General features: G+C 41.9%; 2 protein-coding genes across 4 annotated transcripts in view; one reads left to right on the plus strand and one right to left on the minus strand.

Moving 5' to 3' along the window:
* CFAP43 (cilia and flagella associated protein 43) overlaps positions 1–9,545 on the plus strand; it is a 99,857-nt gene extending 90,312 nt beyond the window's left edge. The window contains exons 37-39 of the mRNA XM_060241704.1: positions 4,380–4,460; positions 7,136–7,289; positions 9,356–9,545. Of these exons, the coding sequence (XP_060097687.1) occupies positions 4,380–4,460; positions 7,136–7,289; positions 9,356–9,531 (411 nt within the window). The 3' untranslated portion in view covers positions 9,532–9,545. The remainder of the gene's footprint in view (positions 1–4,379; positions 4,461–7,135; positions 7,290–9,355) is intronic.
* Positions 9,546–12,099: 2,554 nt separating this feature from the next.
* Positions 12,100–15,288, minus strand: SFR1 (SWI5 dependent homologous recombination repair protein 1). Of its 3 annotated transcripts, none has more exons than XM_060241708.1 (4): positions 15,114–15,288; positions 14,416–14,499; positions 13,555–13,965; positions 12,100–12,695 (listed from the first exon to the last, which is right to left on the minus strand). In XM_060241708.1, the coding sequence occupies exons 2-4, from the start codon at positions 14,479–14,481 to the stop codon at positions 12,501–12,503; spliced, it is 672 nt and encodes a 223-aa protein (XP_060097691.1). In that variant the 5' UTR covers positions 14,482–14,499; positions 15,114–15,288; the 3' UTR covers positions 12,100–12,500. The 3 variants fall into 3 exon arrangements, with proteins under 3 accessions (XP_060097691.1, XP_060097690.1, XP_060097689.1); XM_060241707.1 differs by having other exon boundaries at positions 15,030–15,182; XM_060241706.1 differs by lacking the exon at positions 15,114–15,288 and having other exon boundaries at positions 14,416–14,527.
* Between the last annotated feature and the right edge of the window lie 8,976 nt (positions 15,289–24,264).

Below are 24,264 nucleotides of genomic sequence, written 5' to 3' on the forward strand. Positions count from 1 at the left end.
ATGGGTTGCTTGCAGGCTAGGGTGTGTACATGTGACTTTCCCACTAAGAAGGAATGAGTTCAGCCTGGCAGGGTATGCTTGGGTCAGGAAAGCAAGATGGATTCTGCTGTTGTTAGCCTTAGGTCCATGGAGGCAGGCTGGAAACATGGTGGCCTGGCTTCTTCCACTGCAGTGGCCAAGACTGGGCACACAAGGAGCAGCTGGAGCATGTCTGTAGTTCTGGCTAACACTCTTCAGAGATGTAGAATGCAAAGCTGAGGCTTATAGTATCCACATAAGCCTTAGAAACTGCAAGCAAAGTCCACTTCTTAGAGCAGATGTGTGAGAGTCAAAACTCCAGGCACCCTGGCAACCACACTGGCGATCACGATGTCCACATGTATGAAAAGTAGGGGGGGTTTCCTCACAGGCGGGATATAAATAAAACTTATTATTATTATTATTATTATTATTATTATTATTATTATTATTATTATTATTATTATTATTATTACATTGTTTTCAACATAAACTATAGTGATGTCAAGTGGCTTTTTATCCCATGAATGGTTTCTGTTAACTAACTGAAACACAAATTGATTACTATTGCATAACTGTAATTAACCATATGTGGTGCTAATAAATAAAAACATCTTTAACTTCCTCCTAAAGATTGCAAGTGAGGAGGCCACATGCACCTCTCAAGGGCTGCCACTGAAAAGGCTCTCTCTTATGTACCCACCAAACAAGTTTCTTTGATTGATGGGACAGTCAAGAGGGCCTATCCCTGTGATCTTAATTCCCAGCCAGGAATATATGGGAAAGGACATTCCTTCAGATACCCCAGTCCCAAGCCAAATAAGGTTTTTAAGGTGAAAACCAACATCTTGAATTCAGCTCAGGAGAGGATCAGAGCCAGTGTAATTACTGGAATATTGGGGTCACATGCTCCCAATAGCTGGCCTCAACCAGTAATTTAGCCATAGCATTCTACATAAGCTACAGCCTCCAAACATTCTTCAAGGATAGCCCCACATAGAGTACATTGCAGTAGTGCAGTCTAAATAAGGCATGGATAATTGTCGTTAGATCTGACTGGCCCAGGAATGGACACGGCTGTGTATCCACTAATACAGGGCAAAAGCACTCTGAATTACCATGTCTACCTGGTTTTCTAAGGGTGATCTCTGTGTCAAGTGGCATTCCTAAGCTTCAAACCTGGCTTTCCATAACAGGAGAGATCTGAAACACATGAAGCTGCCTTATACCTTAGCCATCACATTCAGTATTGTCTATTCAGACTAGCAGCAGTTCTCCAGGGTCTCAGGCGGAGGTCATTCACATCACCTACTGCCTGGTCCCTCTAACTCATTATCAAGGACAGAATGAGTAGGCACATTGATGAATACAAGTTATTGAGAAAGACTTAGCATGAGTTCTGTAAGGGAAGATCTTGCCTCACTAACCTCTTACAGTTCTTTGAGGGGGTGAACAAACATGGGGACAAAGGGGACCCAATAGATGTTGTTTACCTTGACTTCCAGAAAGGTTTTGATAAAGTTCCTCATCAAAGGCTCCTTAGTAAGCTCGAGAGTCATGGAGTAAAAGGACAGGTCCTTTTGTGGATCAAAAACTGGCTAATTAATAGGAAGCAGAGAGTGAGTATAAATGGGCAGTCTTCACAGTGGAGGACGGTAAGCAGTGGGGTGTCGCAGGGCTCAGTACTGGGTCCCATGCTCTTTAACTTGTTCATTAATGATCTGGAGTTGGGAGTAAGCAGTGAAGTGGCCAAGTTTGCAGATGACACTAAATTGTTCAGGGTGGTGAGAACCAGAGAGGATTATGAGGCACTCCAAAGGGATCTGTTGAGGCTGGGTGAGTGGGCGTCAACGTGGCAGATGAGGTTCAATGTGGCCAAGTGCAAAGTAATGCACATTGGGGCCAAGAATCCCAGCTACAAATACAAGTTGATGGGTTGTGAACTGGCAGAGACTGACCAAGAGAGAGATCTTGGGGTCGTGGTAGATAACTCACTGAAAATGTCAAGACAGTGTGCGATTGCAATAAAAAAGGCCAACGCCATGCTGGGAATTATTAGGAAGGGAATTTAAAACAAATCAGCCGGTATCATAATGCCCCTGTATAAATTGATGGTGCGGTCTCATTTGGAATACTGTGTACAATTCTGGTCACTGCACCTCAAAAAGGATATTATATCATTGGAAAAAGTGCAGAAAAGGACAACTAGAATGATTAAAGGTTTGGAACACTTTCCCTATGAAGAAAGGTTAAAATGCTTGGGGCTCTTTAGCTTGGAGAAACGTTGACTGCAGGGTGACATGATAAAGGGTTTACAAGATTATACATGGGATGGAGAAAGTAGAGAAAGAAGTACTTTTCTCCCTTTCTCACAATACAAGAACCTGTGGGCATTCAATGAAATTGCTGAGCAGTCAGGTTAAAACGGATAAAAGGGAGTACTTTTTCATGCAAAGGGTGATTAATATGTGGAATTCACTGTCACAGGAGGTGGTAGCGGCTACCAGCATAGCCAGCTTTAAGAGGAGATTGGATAAAAATATGGAGCAGAGGTCCATCAGTAGCTATTAGCCACAGTATATATATGCGTGTGTGAATTATATATATACACATACACGCACACACATATATTGGCCATTGTGTGACACAGAGTGTTGGACTGGATGGGCCATTGGCTTCTCTTATGTTCTTATGAGATGCCAGGGATTGAACCTGAGACCCTCTGCATGCAAAGCAGAGGCTCTTCCACTGAGACACAGCCATACCTGAAGTCCTTGGTTAGCTTTTCTACAAACCATTGTACGGTAAAGCCACTCAAAAGTGTGGCCAGTCCTACATGCTTTGTGAAAGTAGTTCCATCACACTATGCAAGATCTTAAGGATTCAGTTAGTGGGCCAGCTACAAGACTAAACAAATGGATTCTCAGAAGCATTCTCTAAAATTAAAGTGGACATTGTAGGGCTAATCTCCAGGGCAACCCAGTGGGAAATAAATATATTTTGACTATAGTGGACTATGCAACAAAGTTCCCAGAAGCAATATCTTTAAAGGACATTGAAGCAAAAAATGTAGCTGAAGCCCTCCTGCAGTGTGCACCAGGCTAAGTTTTGCACAACAAATGGTCACAGATTTGGAAACCACATTCATGTTCTAAGTGATGAAAGAACTGTTGCAAGCTTGTGGAATCAAACACCTCATCATCACACCTTACAACACAATAAAAGATTCAGTGGCAGCTTGAACCACATGCTGAAGCTATATAGAATAACATCCTAATGGCTGGAATCAACAACTACAATATCTGTTATTTGATTATCATGAAGTGCTACAGGAGAGTTCTAGTTTTAGTCCCTTCAAGTCACTTTTTGGATCTCAGTCATAAGGCCAATGGACATCCTTAAAGAAGCGCGGATGGGACGAAAGAACACAAGCAGAGATGTAGTCACCTGTCTGCCAGAACTATGGTGGCTGCAGCAGACAACATGCAAAGACCACAGCAGAAACAGAAGACCTGGTACAATGCCAAAGCCAGTGAGTCTTCAAGCCAGGAGACCAAGTTCTCATGTTGAAACCTTGGAGAAAGCCCAAGCTGGAAGTAGCTTGGAAACTTTCAAAGTTGCAAACAAGGTTTCAAATGTAAACTATTTGGCAACCGTAAATTCTGAAGAGGAGCAGTGTAAAATGTTTCATATAAACATGCTTAGGCATTACCATGATAGAAGTATCTGGTCCTTATGGACAGAGGAGGGCAAAAAGAGGAAATGACATTGACGGGTTGGGGAAAGATAACCAAAGGTAGCACGGTTAGGTGAATTTGGCACCAACCCTGACTAAAGACCAGCAATGGCATATTAAGGCTGTCTTAACAGAGTATCAGAGCATCTTTCCCAATTTTCCAGGGAGAACCCAGTTAGCTCAACACAAGATCAATACTGGAGATAGCAGGCTTGTTGCTCTTCCATCTTATAGAGTAACTACTCCAATTGTGATCAGTATCAAGGAGGAGGTTAAAGGAATGTTGAACCTTGGGCTTATTGTTCATTCAGAAAGTCCTTGGGCCTCACTGGTTATTTTAGTCCCAAAACACGGTCAAACAGTAGGATTTTGTGTTGATTATTGAAGGCTGAATAAGGTTACAGTGCCAGATGTATACCCAATCCCAAGGGTGGATGAGCTAGTAGAAACTCTTGGGCCTGCATATTTCATTTCCGCTATAGATCTAACAAAAGGATATTGTCAGGTAGCCATGGATCCTAAAGACCAACCCAAAACTGCTTTTGGGACTGTGTTTCTATTGGATGCTTCTAAGGTTTAATGTATGACTGTTAGGCTGATTATCTCTCTGCTTTTAATCCTACAGTTCTTAACGGTGCTAAATTATGACAGCCGAATTAATCGTGAGGTTTCGGTGATGGAGGCAACACTTATTTTTCTAGATAAGGTAAATTCTCTAGTATTGTCACTGAATATATGGAACACTCTGCCTGTTCAACATGCTGGTAGTTCTGAGTTCACGTTTGCCTTTATTGTCTTCAGCCTTAGTGTTGTTTCTTCTGCTCTAGGCTACTAAGAGCTTCATAGGACCCCAAACAAAGATTTCATCAGCACCAGTGGAGTGAGATGGATAAACTAACTAGAACTCTAAGAGACTATGATTTAGATATATTCAAAAAGGAGTGGAAGAAATTTAAAGGATATATGGAGAAAGAGTGGAATGTAAAAAGACATTGGACAATTTTTTAGTATTAATGAGAAAAAAAAATATTGAACTTTGATTGGTTAGTGGTACCTTTAGTATTGAACTTAATCTATAACTTCGGGGAAGTCAACATTGGAGGGAGGGGGGTTTGAAATATCATATGGGTTAGTACAGAAAATTTATAATTAAGTTTTGTAACCATATGTTATCAATAAATTGTTAAAACACAACACAACAAAGATTTCATCAGCACCCTACATACCACCTGGATCTAAACCAGTCATCGCAAGAAAACAAATCACATGACTGTCCGCTGAATGTTTCACCTAATATTAATATTAATCTCCATTACTATTTAAGGACAACCAGTTTGTGTGGGGTTTTTTGTTTTTGCTCCTACTCTGTTTTCCAAGACACTGTTATTAAATTAGCAGCTGGGCATATCCAAATTACCTGGTTTGTGTAGTTGAAGTACTACTTCATTGACCAGGCATACTTTGATGCAACATGACATCTTGTTGCAGCAACTAATTCATGTTACAGTCCTGTCCACATTTACCTGGGAGTAAGCTCCATTAAACACCGTGAGGCTTACTTCTGAGTCTACATATTGTAAATCTATAAGTTTTTTCTGTTGTAAAAACTGCAGGCTTAGGCTCGGGCTTTCACTTCATGCTCTGCAACATCCGCCCGCCTTTTTGTCATGCCTAATGAACTCAAAAAAGCTGACTACTGTATTGCATTAACTTATTCCTAATGTTGCTACTACATTATTTACTTAAATTGTCACACTTGAAAAATAATCTATGTTTTTGGGCTGTCTCACCCCATTTAGGAAAGTGCAGGATTAGGGTCATGCTGTTTTGCTGAGTGTAGCATGAAGTTGAATTTTCTTTCTCCACATATACATATCTGTAGTGAGACAGGAAGGATTTCACTCAGCAATTAGCTGGGTCTGACTTTGCCTCATATGGACATTGCCAGTTTTGGAAAACTACCTAGTGCCTTTTGTTTTATAGAGCAGCAGATTTTGCTGCTGGTGTTGATTCCTGAGGAGCCTCAAACTTTGCTCCTGAATGTCATCCCCCCTACCCCCACCCTTCCAAAAAAGCTATGGATTTTTACACAGAAGACTATGTTATTGTAAAATGACCTCTTAATGCTTCTTCTCTAGTCACTTGATATACTTGGGACAATTTTCTCTTCCAGCTCATGTGTGCAATTCCCCATCCCCCAATTATTAAACTAGGCTAAAGTAATATAAACATGATTGGTAGCTGGCTCTAGAAAATACAATGGTTTAGATCCATTGGAGCATTTCTGTGGGCAGGATTTCTACCCTCCCAGTGGAACTTACTTGCCTCCCCCTCCTGCTGCACCATAAATGCCCCTACAATGCTGTTTCTAGGGGACAAGGGACCCTCAGGAACACCATTTCAGGGAACATTTTGGGCTACGGTGCAAGTAGGACAAGAAAGGCAGACTCTACAGGCAGAAATTCATCTGCAGCAGCATGCCGTCGAATTCAACCCAGTGTGACGTTTCTAGCCATGCACAGGGTCATACTGATAGTGATTATTTTAAATCAGTGGGACTTGCAGGCTGCAGAATTTCACTTCTCTATGACATATCTCATCATCTTTTTTACTTTCATCTAGAGCTGTAAAAAAACTGTGCCCCTGTACAATAAAACATGAAATGTTGTGTGCTGGCCCTGCCCCCAGCTCACAACTACAGGCGCTGAACTTGATTCCTCTTACATTTTTGCCCAAATGTTAGCAAAGTATCTATGCATGTACTTCCATAGTTTCTGTACCCATGGTGAGAAATATGAAAAGCAGCATTGCCAAACACATATACAAAATTTACATGAATGCAATTGAATGTGTAACCATGTTCGACAAATGTGTGTAGGCAAGAGGTATGGGACCTTTGTATCTGATCATGAGGAGGGCTAGACTGGTGTACTTGCTGTGATTCCCCTCGATGCTCTTTGGGCCTGTACATGCAATAGCGTGTACACTGCTAGTCTTGTTTTCAGTGGACAAAATCCTTTCTCTTCAGATAAACTTGTGAATTTATTTAAATTCGAGTTTCTGGATACTGTTGTTTGGTTTGTTTCAGTGCCATTATTACTATGGATTTATTTTTAAATATAATCTTTCAGCTCTTGTCTGAAAAGCAAAGCAAAATTATATAGAAATAATTCTGTACTCATTGGCACTGCCTTTCAATATAAAATCCATTATCTGCTACCAGTTGCATTCCATTAAATACTTTATTTGAATGCTCTCTATATCCTTTGCAATCTTTTATACTGGGAAGTAGCTGTACAAAATGTTGCATCAAAAGTAACAAAAACATCTTGGTCCCTATGAAGTATAGCCTGCTTTGACAAATTGTTTTTCAATGGCCAGGTTCATAAGAAAAATGTGCAACAACGGGAAAAACTTATCATGGAGCTGGAGAAGCAAATTGATCAGAAAAAGGCAGCAAACCTGAAAGTCAGCAAGGAGATACGAGAAATGCTTGTTTCCGTGTCAGAAAGGCGACATATTTTTGAGGCTTCTGGTGAGTCATGTTTAGGGATGGGGATGAACCAGAAAAATGGTAATTCATTTCGTTTCATGGTTTGTTTCCCCTGATTAGGTTGTTCATTTTTTTTTTTAATTTCCTAAACTGATTCATAGTTCTTTGGTTTGGGGAGGGGTAAAACGGCCCTCAAGTGGGCTAGACACACCAAACTTGCAGCAAATTCTTCAGTAGACTCTCCTCTACCTGCTCTCAAGTTGATGGATTTTGTGAAGCCAAGCTACAGCCCCCCAAAGCATATGCCCCCAGCACAGTGCACAGCTGCTTTCATGCATTCTTAGAGCCAAGTAACAGAAGACAGAAAGAGAAGTGAAAGTCGGATCTACATGGATTACACAAATTACATAATTTTTACAAAACAAAAGAAAACCTACTGTAGCAACATGTTTATCAGCAGCACCACAAAAATCACACCTGCACGGATTTATGGCACCGCAGCAGTGCAGAACCAGATTCCAAAGCACATTCCTCAAGGATCCTCATGATTTTGCACTAGGTCATCCAACACTCACTATTAGACCACCTATAATGTCAATAGCCACAGACTGGATAGCAAAAATCACACATCCACAGCTTCATGGCACCACAACAGCAAAAACATGGTTCCAAAGCATAGGTCCCCAGGGTTTTTGCATTGGGTTACCTCACCATCAAATCACATATCATGTCCACGACCACAGCTTACACCACAAAAATCATAGATCTGTGGCAACATCGTGCTGCAAAAACAGGGCTCCTGACCACAGACCCTCATGGATCCTCAGGGTTTTTGGATTCCCCCCAAACTCACCCTCGAATCACATATGTAAAAATCATATGAATTCGTGAGAATCTTTTATCCAGACCTCAAAGAAGGGAGTGTGTTAGAACACCCCCACTACAAGTTGAAAGCATCCATATAGGGGGTTTACACTTCCCCTTGGGGCTAAAGTCCCTTAAAACGCAAAGGAACCACTGGCAGCACCTTCCCAGCTGGGAGAGGTGTTTAAAATTGTCCCACAGTGTGGGGCTGGAGGACAAAGGAATTGCTCTAGCATGCAGCAAAAACAAAACAGGCACACAACACTGATTCCATTGGTATTAGGCCATCTTGAAAAACTGATTACAACCCAATGAACTGCCAAGAAAAAAAACGAATTGTTTTTTAGTTCAGGCAAGCAGTGAGCAAACAATCTGGTTTGGAATGACCCACAAATCAGACATTTTGAGCACAAAACATAATTTGTAGTTCATTTCACGCCCATGTCTATCACATTCTAAAAACTGCTTGGCCACTTCATGTTATTTTTTTACATAAAGATTAATCCAATGAGCAAACCTGTTCAGTGCTCCATGAAATGTAGCCATTGATGCTTGTGCCATTCTGCATATAAAAATATGATTTTCCCAACATGGTCATCTTCACATTAGATATGTGAATCAATTTACACATATAAATGATTACCATAGCACTCATCAACTGTACCCAAATATCCTAGCATTTCTTCCTTTATGTTCTCTGAATTCCTCCACTTTCAGAGAATGTTATCAGATCCGTCACTGATGACTGCAGACAATTTATGTTATTGATCAGGACAGTAGCAAAAAGATCAACCAATACGAAACATTTTACCAATTGCACCACTAGGGCCACTTCATGTTACCATCAGCAGTTGTTCCATGGTGTTACTAGTACCAACAGAAACTCATTAGCATATTAGGCCATGCCCCCTGATGCCAAGCCAGCTGGAACTGCATTTCTGCTCAAAAAAAGCCCTGACTAGTACCATTTAAAGAAAGTAGATCATGTGGGCAGCTCTGGTTCCATTATACACCATTGTTATTGGGATGTATGTAATGAGCCATACCAATCCATTTTTCACTCTCCACTTTAGTTCCCCACAAATTCTGTTATTGGTAGTCAGGGAATTCCAGGAACAGTGCTGAGCACAAGGGGGAGGGGGGGCCCTACAGTGGAAAGAGGGCAGCAAAAATCACAATGGTACTGTGGAAAATGAATGTTGGATACAACCCAGTTAATATATTCTGGACTTCATGTTTTGTAGACTCAGAACTACTCAAACAAAAGATTCATAAAGAACATTATGAAGACATTTTACAGCGACAGCAACTTGTGGATCTTGCCAAAGCACAGGCTCAGGAGCTGTCCATCCTTCAGGCTGAAGTGGAGAGACTGAGAATGAGAACATTCCCCGCTTTCTTTGATGTGCAAGAATATTAGTAAGGTGGTGCTCTGAAGGACCTTGAAAAAGGTTTATTAATTGCAGTATTATATTGAAGACTGTCATCAAATACCATTAGTTACCAGATAAAAGTTTAATATAATGTCAGGTGAGTATAGGCCTTGGGTAGATTTTCATTTTATATGTCTTCACCAAACACCACAAGAGGTAGCTGCATCTCTATAAATTGTGAGAAGTTCCAGAGCAGAGAAAACAAGTAACCCACAGAAACATCATCAGAGTATATGTTTTTTCTGCCCCGTGTAACTTCTACTATCAAAATGTTAGAAGAAACATTCCTATTGATAGTTTCTTTGCTTTGGAATTATTCAGAATTTATGGAGATGAAGTTGTTGCCCAGTCTCTGATATACAATTTTTTCCCCTACACTAGTCTGCTGGAAACATACAAAATGAAGATCAGTTGGGGCTCTCATCATTATGCTGTTAATTTATCATTTGTTCATTGTGATATTAGACTTGTATCTGATAACTATCATATTTTATGACATGCTTTCTTTGAGATAATTAATACACTTTTTTCAAATCCCTTTGTTTTAGTAGTTGAGGACCTGCTTTCATTTGTCTTTTGTTTCCACTTCAAATAAAGCCATCTTGTGGGTTCACGCAAATATTCAAGAAAATGTTTTCTTTTCACTGCTTTTAAACATAAAAACATAAGAGAAGCCATGTTGGATCAGGCCAATGGCCCATCCAGTCCAACACTCTGTGTCACAGTGGCCAAAAAAAAAAATTATACACACACACTGTGGCTAATAGATACCGATGGACCTCTGCTCCATATTTTTATCTAACCCCCTCCTGAAGTTGTCTATGCTTGTAGCCACCACCACCTCCTGTGGCAGTGAATTCCACATGTTAATCACCCTTTGCGTGAAGAAGTACTTCCTTTTATCTGTTTTAACCTGACTGCTCAGTAATTTCATCAAATGCCCATGAGTTCTTGTATGCCCATGAGTTCTTGCATTATCTTGTAATGTCACCCCAAAGTTGACATTTCTCCAAACTAAAGAGCCCCAAGCATTTTAACCTTTCTTCATAGGGAAAGTGTTCAAACCCTTTAATCATTCTAGTTGCCCTTTTCTCGACTTTTTCCAATGCTATAATATCCTTTTTGAGGTACGGTGACCAGAATTGCACACAGTATTCCAAATGAGACTGCACCATCGATTTAAACAGGGGCATTATGATACTGGCTGATTTGTTTTCAATTCCCTTCCTAATAATTCCCAGCATGGCGTTGGCCTTTTTTATTGCAATTGCACACAGTCTTGACATTTTCAGTGAGTTATCTACCACGACCCCAAGATCTCTCTCTTGGTCAGTCTCTGCCAGTTCACAACCCATCAACTTGTATTTGTAGCTGGGATTCTTGGCCCCAATGTGCATTACTTTGCACTTGGTCACAATGAACCTCATCTGCCACATTGACGCCCACTCACCCAGCCTCAACAGATCCCTCTGGAGTGCCTCACAATCCTCTCTGGTTCTCACCATCCTGAACAATTTAGTGTCATCTGCAAACCTGGCCACTTCACTGCTCACTCCCAACTCCAAATCATTTATGAACAAGTTAAAGAGCATGGGACTCAGTACTGAGCCCTGCGGCACCCCACTGCTTACCATCCTCCACTGCGAAGACTGCTCATTTATACTCACTCTCTACTTCCTATTAGCCAGTTTTTGATCCACAAGAGGACCTGTCCTTTTACTCCATGACTCTCGAGCTTACTAAGGAGCCTTTGATGAGGAACTTTATCAAAAGCTTTCTGGAAGTCAAGGTAAACAACATCTATTGGGTCTCCTTTGTCCACATGTTTGTTCACCCCCTCAAAGAAATGCAACAGGTTAGTAAGGCAAGATCTTCCCTTACAGAACCCATGCTGAGTCTTCCTCAATAACCCGTGTTCATCAATGTGCCTACTCATTCTGTCCTTGATAATGGTTTCTACCAACTTTCCCGGTATTGAAGTCAGACTGACTGGCCTGTAATTTCCCGGATCTTCTCTGGAACCCTTTTTAAAGATGGGGGTGACATCTGCTACCTTCCAGTCCTCAGGAACGGAGGCAGATTTCAATGAAAGATTACATATTTTTGTCAGGAGATTCACAAGTTCAACTTTGAGTTCTTTCAGAACTCTTGGATGTATACCATCCGGACCTGGTGACTTATTAGTTTGTAGGACCTCCTCTCTTGTCACCTGAATCTGACTCAGGTCTTTCAACACCCCTTCCAAAATTAGTGGTTCTGGAACGGGCAAACACTTCTCGTCTTCCACAGTGAAGGCGGAGGCAAAAAATGCATTCAGCTTCTCAGCCATTTCCCTATCCTCCTTCAGTAATCCTTTTACCCCTTGGTCATCCAAGGGCCCCACTGCCTCCCTGGTTACTTTAGTGTAGCAGCCAGCAGGAAAAACCGCTGACAAGATCACTTAAACAAAACCTTGAAACAACCTGCAGTATAAAAATCTGGGTGCTTGGTTCCATGCTGGCCATTTCCTATATATCTAATCTTGAGGTATAGAGAAGCATAAAGTTACATTCAGGTTTTTGATTTAAATATATATTGAATAGATACTCAGTTCCCAGATGGCTCTGCTTGAACAGGAAAGGAAACCCCATGTTGAAAATTACAAGTATTTACACAGTATGAAATCCCTATATGTCAAACAGAATTAAAACAACACTGCACTAAATATTGTATATATTTTACGCTAAAACATGCATGCAAGTTTTCCATTTCATGGTAAGCAACACAGCACAGTTCTAACCAACAGAAAGTATGCAAATCTACTACAACACAGCCAGTTTCTTCTTCCCCATTTTAAAATGTTTTCTTATATAAACAAAAAGATTAGTGTTTGCTACACAAAATCTCAGTTTTTTAACTAGCCCAGTTATGTAATACAAAAACCAGATGTAAACCTTCAAACTGTTTTGGGGAGATACTAGATATTATCTTTAAAATCTTCTTCTGTTCTGATATAATGTAGCAGCTGGTCTTCTAGTCCAAAATTGTCTATCAGCTCTGTAATACTTAATTTCTTGCCATCTGTAGACAATACAGACTGTAGCTCATAGAGCATTATTTGGGCACTTTCTCGCCATTTTGCTATCAGTGAATGCAGTTCTGTCGGGTTATTCTGAAACACAAAAGATAATTAACTAGAAAATGATCTAATTAGAGATAGTCAGTATATAACTGTAGGTGGAACATAAGCCATGTCACATATTCTTGTACAAGAAAATTCTAGAATTAATTTTCAAACAGAAACTTTCAGTAAATGTAAATCATGATTTCCCCACCCCACTCCTCCAAACGTTTAAGCATAGTTAACATGGGTAAGTAAATGACTGATAGTAACTGGAAACCAATGTGACAGATGGTAGTATTTCTATCAAAAATAGCATTGCTTTGAAGCAGATCAATGGACTACTATTTATACAGAACCAGCAGAAAACACAGCATTTCACAGATTTTTAAAGTCAGGGACATTATTTTTGTTCAGGGAACCAGAAACAAACTAACATTAAACATAAGTGCTATACAAGAGCAATCCTCAGCTTATTTCTAGCTTAGTTTACCACGACCAGAGGTACAAATATTGCTGAAGTACACAGAAAGGACAGACTCTTATCTGTCAGACAGTGGACAACAGACACAAATATTATGGCTTTGAAAAGGTTTTCCATGCCAGAGCTGGTTTCTATATCCTGCATGTCTATAATTCATCACTACTCAAAATTGCATGTGTTGGCAGTGCACAATGCCAAATTTGATCCACATTTGGACTGGTGCAGTGCTTACACTAGTGCACTTGAATACTATAAATATGAATTAATTCATTTTTGTTTGGAAATGATTACTTACATTTTCTTGCAGTACTGACTTGTTTCTAAAAGCAGTGGAATTACTGAGACTAAAACATTCATACAAGCATTTATTTAAAATAGATTTAAATTTTTAAAACATTAATTTCAATCACAAGGTAGTTATCTCACCTTGGATCTGTACATCTTGACCAGCTTCAATCTTCGAAGAAGTTCCTCCTTTTCCCGAATCTGCTTTTCCAGTTTCATCTTCTTCTCCAGTAGTTCTGAATGACTGCAGTTACTTTCTAACAAAACTCGTGGAGAATTTTGTCCAGTTTTACTGTGTTTATTATAGTCAGACTCACAAAGCTCTCTATCTTGCAAATTACTGTTCTTATTCATGATTTTGTCAAATGCTTTTCCCAAGTGTTTATCCTCATACTGTGATATGGAACATGGTTCTTTTTTAGATAAAGTCATCTCTTCATTAGTAACACATTCATTTTTTTCACTAATTTTAAGATGCTTTGCTACAGTGAAAGCTGAATTAAAGGACCGCCTTGCTTTCTTCAACCGTTCTCGAAGGGTTGCACTCATTGGCTAAAACGAATATGAGAAAGTCATTTCAAAAACACGTTAGCTGTTTTAACTAGTAAGCAGTACATTATGCTACAAAAACAAAAGCAAGCTATTTGTAGAAAACTTTAGCATATTTAAAGCATTTGTGCTCCACTACAATGCAGAACTTCAATTACATACACAACACTTACTCACATTAGTAGACAGAAGCAAGAACCTAATTCAGTTAAGAATGTTACCTTTGCAGACTATTTGGGGGCAGAACTTACGACTTCTTTATTCTTTTTATGATAGTATACTCAAAGATCAGGTGATTCTACACAAATCCAGTTTAAAAAGAGTTGGGACCTTATACCCTGCTCATAGTGGCTTACAATCTCCTTCCCTTCCTCTCCTCACAATGAACTCCTTATTGTGAGGAACACATAAGGAATAAGTGGCCATTAAATGTGCTATATTAAATTTACATACCTGTTTTCCTGAGCTAGAGGTGCTCTGAGGCTCAGATGTAGGGCTGTTTAATAAAGGTGCTTCCATTTTGAGTGGACTAATCTGCTGTACAGATAAAATGAAATCTATAAATATACTGAATATTAATAAAAAAAAGCTCCCATTCAACCCTTTGAATATAAATAGCCTTCAGTTTTTCAGCATGGCAAATCCAGACATTAGCTAAGTCATATAGGTAACAACTATGCACTTTAATTTGTGCATTATTACTTACAATAATAAAACATGCTACCATATTTTGAATGTATTTGACCTGGATGTGTGCTGGACAATCAATTTTTTATCCTACATTTTGTTCTCCAAACACCCCTGTAAGGTAGGTTGGTCTGTGATCAAAGAGTCTTCCTTTAAGGCTTTAAGGCGCTTAAAGGACTTAAGGGAGTGATTTAGCAGAAATGCTCTTAAAGGAGGTTCCTTGGAGTGTGGGAGTGAGAGGGAATAATCGATTACGATCGTCCACTATCGACGTAAATACGGACACCAATCATGCTGTGAAATGTATTCGGTCAAAGCTCCCTGGAGACTTTCTTAGCATCATGAACTAAGGTGAGGATGAAAAGGACCGGCGGGGAAACCTGCGTCCACTGATGGATTCACAAGGAGCCGCAGGAGAACTCGAAGCCCATCCTTAGTTCAACGTCGTACAGCTACTCACTCACTCTCTCTCACGCAACCCGCAGCTGCATCAGGAAACACAACCATTTCAAAACTCGGCCTCTGAGGGCGGGGGGATGGTGGAAACGCCTCCAGAAAGGTCTCTTCTCGCGATCTCTTACGTGCTCTCTCTCATGTGCGCGCGTTCTCCTCTTGGAACGGATAGAGGGCGGGAAAAGCAGTTGCTGAGGAGTATTGAAAGACAGGCGAGAAGACGCCCCTGAGCGAAAGCAATGGGATGGGGACTCAGGCGAAAAAACTCTTAAAAGCAGCCATGTGTCTTTTAAAAGTTTATGAGCAACGCATATGAATGTCCTTTCCCTCGTTGGTGGAATATATAGGGGTACCTGGAGTTTGGTAAAGAGTTATATACCTCTTTGCATCTATTTTAAAAAGTGTTATAAAACGGCGGGAAATTTCACAACTTCTCGGCGTCAAGGGATAGCTAGTTCTTAAAGGAGAGAGGGGAGTAACGGTGGCTGAGCAGTAATAAGCTAGTAACAGTTGGAGTAGAGAAATAGCATGGGGCTAGTGAGTCTCTCATTCGCACAGTGACGGAGATGGGAAGAAGAGAGAGCCTGAGTTAATTTGTGGAAAGACTGGCTTAGGAGGAAATATCGAAGTTGCAAAGGGGTAGGTGTTAGTTTGTATTCGGAAGCTAAGCAGGGTCAGGCCTGTTTAGTGTCTGAATGGGAGACAACTAAGAAAGCCAGTGATACTCGTGTCTTTACTGGGCAGGACGTTTTCCATCGACTACCCTTAATAATTAGAATTTGCCAGTACATTTTCACCTTGTTCCATCAAACTTTATCCATATGATTGACTTCAAGAGTCTCTGTCCTCATGATGGTAGGAGTCGCTAAATATTTGTCAGCATTTTTAAACTATGATGCCTAGCATTCATTATATTCCTCTCAAAATGGGTCAGCAGTGCTGAGTAAAACATCACTGAAGAGAAAAGAGTATTTTATATCAACAAAAGAGCGTCTTGAATTGAGAATCATTGTACCCCACTGACCTATCATCTGTGCAGGCACAGAATGATTATTTGTGTCATTGCTCCATGTTGTAATCCATGTCTACCTTTGGACACCAGCAACCATCAGTGCTGCTGCTTGGGCATGGGAGAAAAAATATTCTATTGAGTAAAACTGTTATACAAGATAATTAATAATTATTGTATGGCACTGTGTGTAGTATAGTCGAGATCCTAAGATTGTGTGGCAGCCTGAAGTTCTTGCTCTTTTTAGCATTATGCATCATTAAGCGGCAAGTTAGACTTATTTTTTGGGCTGAGAGAGCTCTAAAAGAGCTGTGACTGACCCAAGGTCACCCAGCTGGCTTCACGTGAAGGAGTGTGGAATAGAACTGGTTTTCCAGTTTAGAGTCTGTCACTTAACCCACACTCTTTTACAAGAAAGTTTAATGGACAGCTCCCTAGCAATTAATATAAATGCAATACACTATTATAGGAGATGTAGAGTTATAAGTTTATTAGAGTTACAGAGTTATAGGTTTATTGTAGGAGATACAGATATATCAGTCACGCAAAAAGGAACCTATAATTGGAGATCTCTTCACTTTTATGACATTTCACTCTCTCCATATAAAAAATGAGAGGTATCCATTTGTCCAAAAAATGAGATCATTTATAATCTGAATCTGTAGTGTTAATCATTAAAGAGATCTTCTCCATAATCATAGGATCCCAAGTTTTAACCTTCCACGATGTTAAAGATGGAAGTTTATCCTTCCAGTTTGTTGCAATATGCAAACGTGCCATTGCCAATAAAACTGAAATGAGTGCCACCTTTTGTGTATCAATATCCTTATGGGAAGGTAAATCCAATAACAGCAATTTGGGATCTAGCTCCAACTTTACTTTACAAATTTTATGAATCACCATAAGTACTTTGTTCCAAAACCCTTGAATGGCTGGGTATTCCCACCAACAATGATAGAAAGATCCCACTTGTATATATTTTTTCAACAGACAGTTGGAATCATTCTACAGAAATGGTGCAACTTTTACCATCTTGACCAAACGCTGAAAGATAGTTTGAGTAATCAGTGCCTCTGAGGTGAATGCATACAATGTCCAGACCTCATGCCAATCATTCTTAGTTAATGAAACCCCAAGGTCTCTTTTCCATATAACTGTTACTTATTCATTTTAATGATTTTAGTCTAAGTTAATTCTTATTAATTAATGGTGTCAGCCAAGGTTTTCTTTTGCTAATAAAGTAGGCAGTTTTACTTAAAATGATAATTCTCATACAAGCTCATCTGAGCGCTCAAGACTCAAACAAGCTGGCATACAAAACAAGATTCAAAGTTCTTCCTTTATATGATAAAACAAGCCTGGTATTTGGGGCAGAAAAAGGTTTAACCGTTTTGTTCTTAACCATAATTTACCCTACTCTCTGTTTAGAATACATTCTACATTCCTAAGAGGAATATAAAGAAAATAAACCTTATATACTTTTCTCCCAGCAAGATAACATGGCACCAGCCCTTGAGTAAGATGTAGTTGGTTAGAGACAAGGAAGTCAAAGAACAGATTTTGGGTGAGGGTAAAGATAAAGGCAGGAACATTCTAAAATATAGCAAATCAATTCACATGATAACAGACCAGTTTTCCCGCTCATTGATGAAAGTTCTTGCAAAGGTCTTACTTTTTTGCCAAATTCTTGATAAAATTCTTCTAACGAAAGGTAGACTCTAGATGGCAAATTTAAAAGTCACAGAATCAGTGACATCTGCTTCTTTAGCCATTGCACTGGAGCAGCAAAATATATATTTTCGGGAAGGACTTTGTACCCAGTTAGAGGGCAAGCAACAGAGACCCTGACCAAAAGATTGTTTTCTTTCCAGGCTTAGAAAGAACAGAGGAAGCATGGTGTGCTTTCTGACTGGACAAAGGAAAAGGATGGTGGTTTGGGGTTCTGGGGAAATAAAGTATATTCTGGGCATGGAGGATATGTATTCAGGAGCAGGTTCAGGCTGCACAGAAAAAAAGGATTTGGCAGATGTTTCAAGATGACCAAATAGAAGACAGATAGGACCAATATGGACATAACTCCTGTGTTAAGGTAGTAGAAATGCTAATCAACAAATACAACAGGCTTAGCTGGTGGCACTCTGTTTAGTAATTGGGGTCCTTGACTGATCAGAATGCTAGTTACTGGGCAAGATATGGATTTTCCAAGGATCTCCAACGGTGTACTCCCAGGCCTGTAACCATAACATCTTTAGTTAAAGGGACCCTGGGGAAAATAATGGGGCACCCCCCCCCCCCAAAAAAAGAGATTGAGTGCACAAAAATAAAATTTAAAAGGGGGAAGGAAAATTCTCTGCATATAATGCTGCCTTCATTCACACAGTAGGAACAGTGCATCATGGCCAGCTTGGATGACTTATGGGTGCAGGCAACCTGCCGACCAGCTGCCCCATTGAGCCTGCTTTCTTCCCCATGCTGCTGCTGCCACCCACCCTCGCCTTTGGCCCTGCCATCCTCCATCTGGCAGGCCGCATAGGAGGCAGAAAGAATGGGCCAGAGGCATTAGAGAGACGAAGAGGGAGGTGAAAAACTGAGTGATGACTGCATGGGGGTCTCAAGCCAAGGCCTCTGGATCCCCAGTAAGGAAAAAAAGCCCCAAGGCTGCTGCTGGTCTTGTAGTAGTTGCAGCAGCGCAGCTTGTGATTGAGCTGGCTGCAACAGTTGTGCCTTGGTGAGGCCAGAGGACTTGGAGGGAAGTAACCAGGGTGGCGACAAAGGGACAGGAGTTCCCCACACACCGGGGCAGCTGCCACCTCCCCCACCACTTTGGAAGTGCTGCAGACTTTGCTGGACTTTGGGCATGGGCTTGCTGTTGCTGCTTTTGGTGCTTTGGCTGATGAAGGGCTGTGGCAGTGAGGAAGAAGTGGAGAAGGTGGCAGAGGACAGCAAGGGGGCACTGGGCTTGACTGCTGCCTCCTCGGTGCCTTTTGGCTTGGCTTGGACTTGCTGCTCCCTGGGCTGATGATGCCACTGCTGTCTCCCATGACTGCCCTGCCACTCTCCATCTGACAGACTGCATAGGAGGTAGAGAGAGGGGCCGGTGGAAGGGGAGAGGCTGGCTTGGTGCTCACTCAGCACGGGCCAGTAACTTAGGAGCCCAGCGTTGGCAGTAATTTGGGGGGCTAGGCCCCCAGGGGCCCTATTGTAATTACAGGCCTGCGTACTCTTGCCTCAGCTGGTTCTTGACTTTCTGTTATGGCCCTAGACTTCATAGCTTACAGAATCATATAGGAAAGGTGTCAGCACCAAGACGGAGGGGACAATAAAATGGAAACAGCATTGCAACAAAGAACTTGTTCAAATACCAGCTGATAACATGCATGTTGATCACTGTGTGGTCCAAATAATTACAAGGTGGAGATCTTGTCAACAGTAATTTTTGGACAATGAAAATGTCACACATATTTGAAAGTCTATAGGTTTTTGTCCAAACTAGTCGCTGGACTGTTGCCAAGCAAGATGTGTAATGACAAGAACACTGACTAATGTATATAAGCTATCACAAGGCACAGAACTTATGGGGGGAATCAGGAAGCAGAGACCTTTGTATACAAACCTGCATTCTGTATAAAATCCCATAGGGCAGAAACTGTGTTATGGGAGACCCTAGAATAGGCAGCTCCCCCCCGCAAGAACATATCTAAGAGAAATTCACCAAAGGCTTTTAGCTAACATAGCATATAGTCTTTATTAAGGATGATCATTCTGATGCTTGCAGGAGCAGATTATACAAGCACCCAAAAAGGATACAGAGTCCTTTTATAGAATAAAGTAGTTAAAAGGAAAGAGGAGTCAAACTCATTTGTTATGAGGGCTGGATTTGACATAAATGTTACTTTGCCAGGCCGTGTGTGCCATAAAATGTAATGCCAGTTACTAGAGATATAAACTTTATAAATGACACAGTCAAACCCAGTTAACAATATATATATATAATATATATATACATACACACACACACATACTGAAAATACTAACAAAAGCAATTGATTCCTAAGAGTGAATTGATTTACTGAGGAATCCACAAAAGCCCCAATAAACATATTTAATCAAATGCAAGATTAGTTTCCCCCTCCCAAGGGGTACCATAAAAAGGGGGTACATTTCCATACAAATTAGTTACTTTTTGTATATATAGTATTTTTAGGAGACAAGTAATCTTCAGGGAACCCGGACCCAGCTCTTTAAAAACTTGAACATGTAGTTTGACCTTCAGGATCAGCTTCATTTTTCCTGGTGTCAGAAAGTACACCTGGAACCCTAGAGCATTGGGGATCTGTCAGAGATTAAGAATGTGTTGTCTCTGTAGAACCAATGTACACAAGGCTAATTAGTTAAATCCAGCATCCACAACACAATCAGCTTTGTGATATTAAACAAACTCCTGCAAAGTAAAAAAAATATATTCTGAGCTGGAAAAAGTTTTGCTAGAACTCCACATAGCTTGCCCTTTACCATGAAAATAGAGTACATGGTACCTGCGGGTACAGGTTTAAGGACTATAATTATTATCAGCAAGCATTGTACAATTAAGCCAATCCAAAATGAAATTTGGCGCCCCTGAGCCAAGCAACAGCTTTTACTCAAATAGATCCTAGTCTATGGTTCTCCTAGATCCTAGTCTGAAGCTGTAACTAAACCACTCTTCTTGTGGAACTAAGTGCTACAAGATGTAACAATGGCTTAGGTGGCCACTGGTTTAGATGTATTTAAGTGGGGGTGGTAGATCTGTCATTGTGGGCAAGAGTCCCGTAGAAGAAATGGTGTGGCCTTTATAGTTAATATCAAAGTAATCCCAGTCTATGCCCCAACCACTGATGCAGAAGATGCTGAAGTGGACCAGTTCTCCGGTGGTCTGGACAGTGGGTCGGTCCGACTACTGGGTATAGGCTCCTCCTCCTCGTCACAGGGTCGGGTGCTCCAATCGATCCGGAGGGGGAGTGGCCTATACCACCCAGGACACGCCAGTTCTTCTCCCGGCCCTGCACGAGGCAGGACGGTTTTTCTCCAGGCGCTTGCTGAGAAGCGCAGAAGATCCGGATTACTGAAACAAAACAGACCGGAAGCGTTGGGATCGGTCCCAACAACACCGGTGGCGGCAGTCTGCAGGGTCTACTCACGAGTAGACCTTGAGCGAACGGCAGACGCCCGCAGCGCTTCGTTCCCTCGCAGTCGCGATTGGAACCAAGCCGGAAGGAAAGAGAGGCGGCAAGCGCAGAGGCAGCGCGGTAAGCCGCCCTACAGCAACAGGGCTGCGTACGAGTCCACGGGGCTTCAGATGGGTCCCCAGGCTGCCCGCATTGTCTCGCCTTCGGACTGCCTAGTCGTATAGGCTTGGCAAAGGAGTGAGAGAGAGAGGCCTCTGAGGGGGTTTGTTCCTGACTGGAAGGCAAGATACCAAAAGGCCCAATAGAGGGTGCAACGGAGACATCCTGTCTTCCATTCTGAGCCTTTTCCCGCTTCTTTTTAGTTGCTTTTGCCTTTCCTTCCCTTATAGGGATGTGAGAAGCTACAAAATGGCGGCTAGCTCACACAGCAACTCACACAGCGAATGTGATCTACCTCTTCTGTCTGGGGCTCTGACTCCTCAACAGGAGGCTCAGAATCTTGACCTCACAGGAGAGGATGCCAAGTCAAATTTAGTCCTTTGGCTTAAGAAAGAGCTGCTAAAAGAGTTGGGACAGGACCTTCGTCAGCAGCTGGACTCCCCTGCTTCCCTACAACCAAAAAAGAAGGATGGAGGGAAAAGGGGCAGAGATACTAGTCCCAGTGACACTATGGAAGGACGCTCTAAGATCAAGCCTCCTTTGGGTTTGGATTCCCCCCTCTTGAGCTCAGCTGAGGAATCAGAAAACTCTGAGCAGTCAGATAAGGAGGAGGGTGAACTGTCAGACAAGGAGGAGCAGACTGACACTGTTCAATCTAGGCTCTTTCCTTCTGAATACTATTCAAAATTGCTTCCCAAAGTACTGAGGACCCATAACTTTGTACCACTCCTAAAGAAAATGAGGAGTTGGATCCTGATCTCCCCACAGGTTCAGGGGAGATGATGCCAAAATTGAGCAGTGCTCAGACAGGGGTTCCTTTGCCTGCGGCCTTTTTTGCCTTAGTCAAAGCGGAATGGGAACGTCCGACTAAGCCTAAAGCAAACCAACAGGTTCTCTCCAAACTTTACTCGCTTATTCCACAGGCTACTAAGAGATTAAAGTTACCAACAGTGGATGACCCTGTAACTAGCCTGATTTCCAATTCGGTCCTTCCTATGGACGCAGATGGTTTACCCAGGGATCCATGCGATAGGAGGGTTGAGCAGGCCTTACGCAAAGAGTTTGAAGCGACATCTTGGGCCATCAAGGCAGCCACTACGTCTTCATTGTTTGCCAGAGCAATGTGCACGTGGTCTAATAACTTGGCAGCAGCAGACAGTGGAGCTCCTAAGGAGTTCAAGGACGAGTTTAAAAAAAAAAAAAGATTGCTTTATTTATTTATTTATTTATATTAAGATTTATACCCCGCCCTTCTCACCTAAGTGTCTCAGGGCGGCTTACAACATAATAATTAAAACAACTTCAGTTTAAAACATTTAAACATTTATCCGCTGCCTTCGTGGCAGATAGTTCATTAGACACCATGCAACTGGTGGCCAGGGCCATGGCATGTGGGGTAGCTGCCAGACGCAACATTTGATTGCGTAATTGGGAGGTAGACACTGCAGCCCAAGCCAGGGTGGCAGCGGTGCCTTTTAAAGGAGCCTTGTTGTTCGGGGAGGGTCTAGATAGATACCTCATTGAGAACAAGGATAAAAAGAAGGTTTTACCTTCCAAGAGTAAAGAGTCGAAACAGAGGAAGTCCTTTCCTTCCTTTCGAGATTCGAAGAAACCATCCAGACCAGGTTCCTTTCGTCCCTTCAGAGGCAAGTGGCAGCAGAAGGGGCGTGATCCCAAACCATATTACTCTGGGAAGGCAGATCAGGGTTCCAAAAATCCCTCCAAGAAAGGAGGATCCCAGTGACTATGCCTCTCACCAGCCGACAAACAAAATAGGGGGTCGTCCTTCCCTTTTCACAGACATTTGGAATCAGTCAATTCAGGACAAGTGGGTTCTAGAAGTAGTGGAACAAGGTTACGCCTTGGAATTCCACTCTCTTCCCCCCAACCATTTTCGAGGGGTTCCCCGGAAAAAAGATTTATCTGCTCACAGAGCAATGTTGTCGGCCATTCAGCACTTGGTGAATATAGGGGCAGTGGAGGCCGTCCCGGTACTTCAACAGGGTTTGGGGGTCTATTTGGTGATATTTTTAGTTCCCAAAAAGAACGGGGAGTTCAGAACCATTCTGGATCTGAAATGGCTCAACAAGTTCATCCTGACAAAACATTTCAAGATGGAGACACTACGGTCAGTATTGCTAGCCATTCAGCCTCAGGATTTTCTGGCTTCCTTGGATCTGTCAGAGGCCTACTTGCATGTTCCCATTCGGGAATCACACAGAAGTTTCTACGTTTCTCCTACGGGGGGAAGCATTTTCAATATTGAGCCCTGCCGTTTGGTCTGCAGTCTGCGCCCCGGGTATTCACAAAAATTCTGGTGACCCTGGTGGCGGAGCTGAGATTGCGGGGTGTGGCCCTATTTCCTTCCCTGGACGACATTCTGGTGAAGGCAGGGTCCCACCAGCAATGCCTGGAGGGCATGCAGCAGACAGTGACCATGTTGTGCTCTCACGGCTTCGTGGTGAACCTAGAGAAGAGCAATCTGCTTCCCTCTCAGATACTAGTGCATCTGGGAGTGGAAATAAATACAAAGGTGGACAGAGTCTTCTTAACCCCAGAGAGACGGGAGAAGTTTTGCCTCCTTCTGCAAGGGGTGTTACAGCAACCGAAGGTGCCAGTCATGAAGTTAGCACAAGTCTTAGGGATGATGGTATCCTTTCAGGATCTACTGTCTTGGGCCAGATTCCACACTCATCCCCTACAATTTTTTCTGCGGCCTTTTCAGGAGATTATAAGGAACAAAATTCCCAAACTGGTGACACTACCGTTAGAGGTGACGTCCCAGTTACAGTGGTGGTTGAACCCGGGTCTTTTCAGTCCAGGTTACCC

Source organism: Heteronotia binoei, chromosome 6 (assembly GCF_032191835.1).
Source record: "Heteronotia binoei isolate CCM8104 ecotype False Entrance Well chromosome 6, APGP_CSIRO_Hbin_v1, whole genome shotgun sequence".
NCBI lineage: Eukaryota > Metazoa > Chordata > Lepidosauria > Squamata > Gekkonidae > Heteronotia > Heteronotia binoei.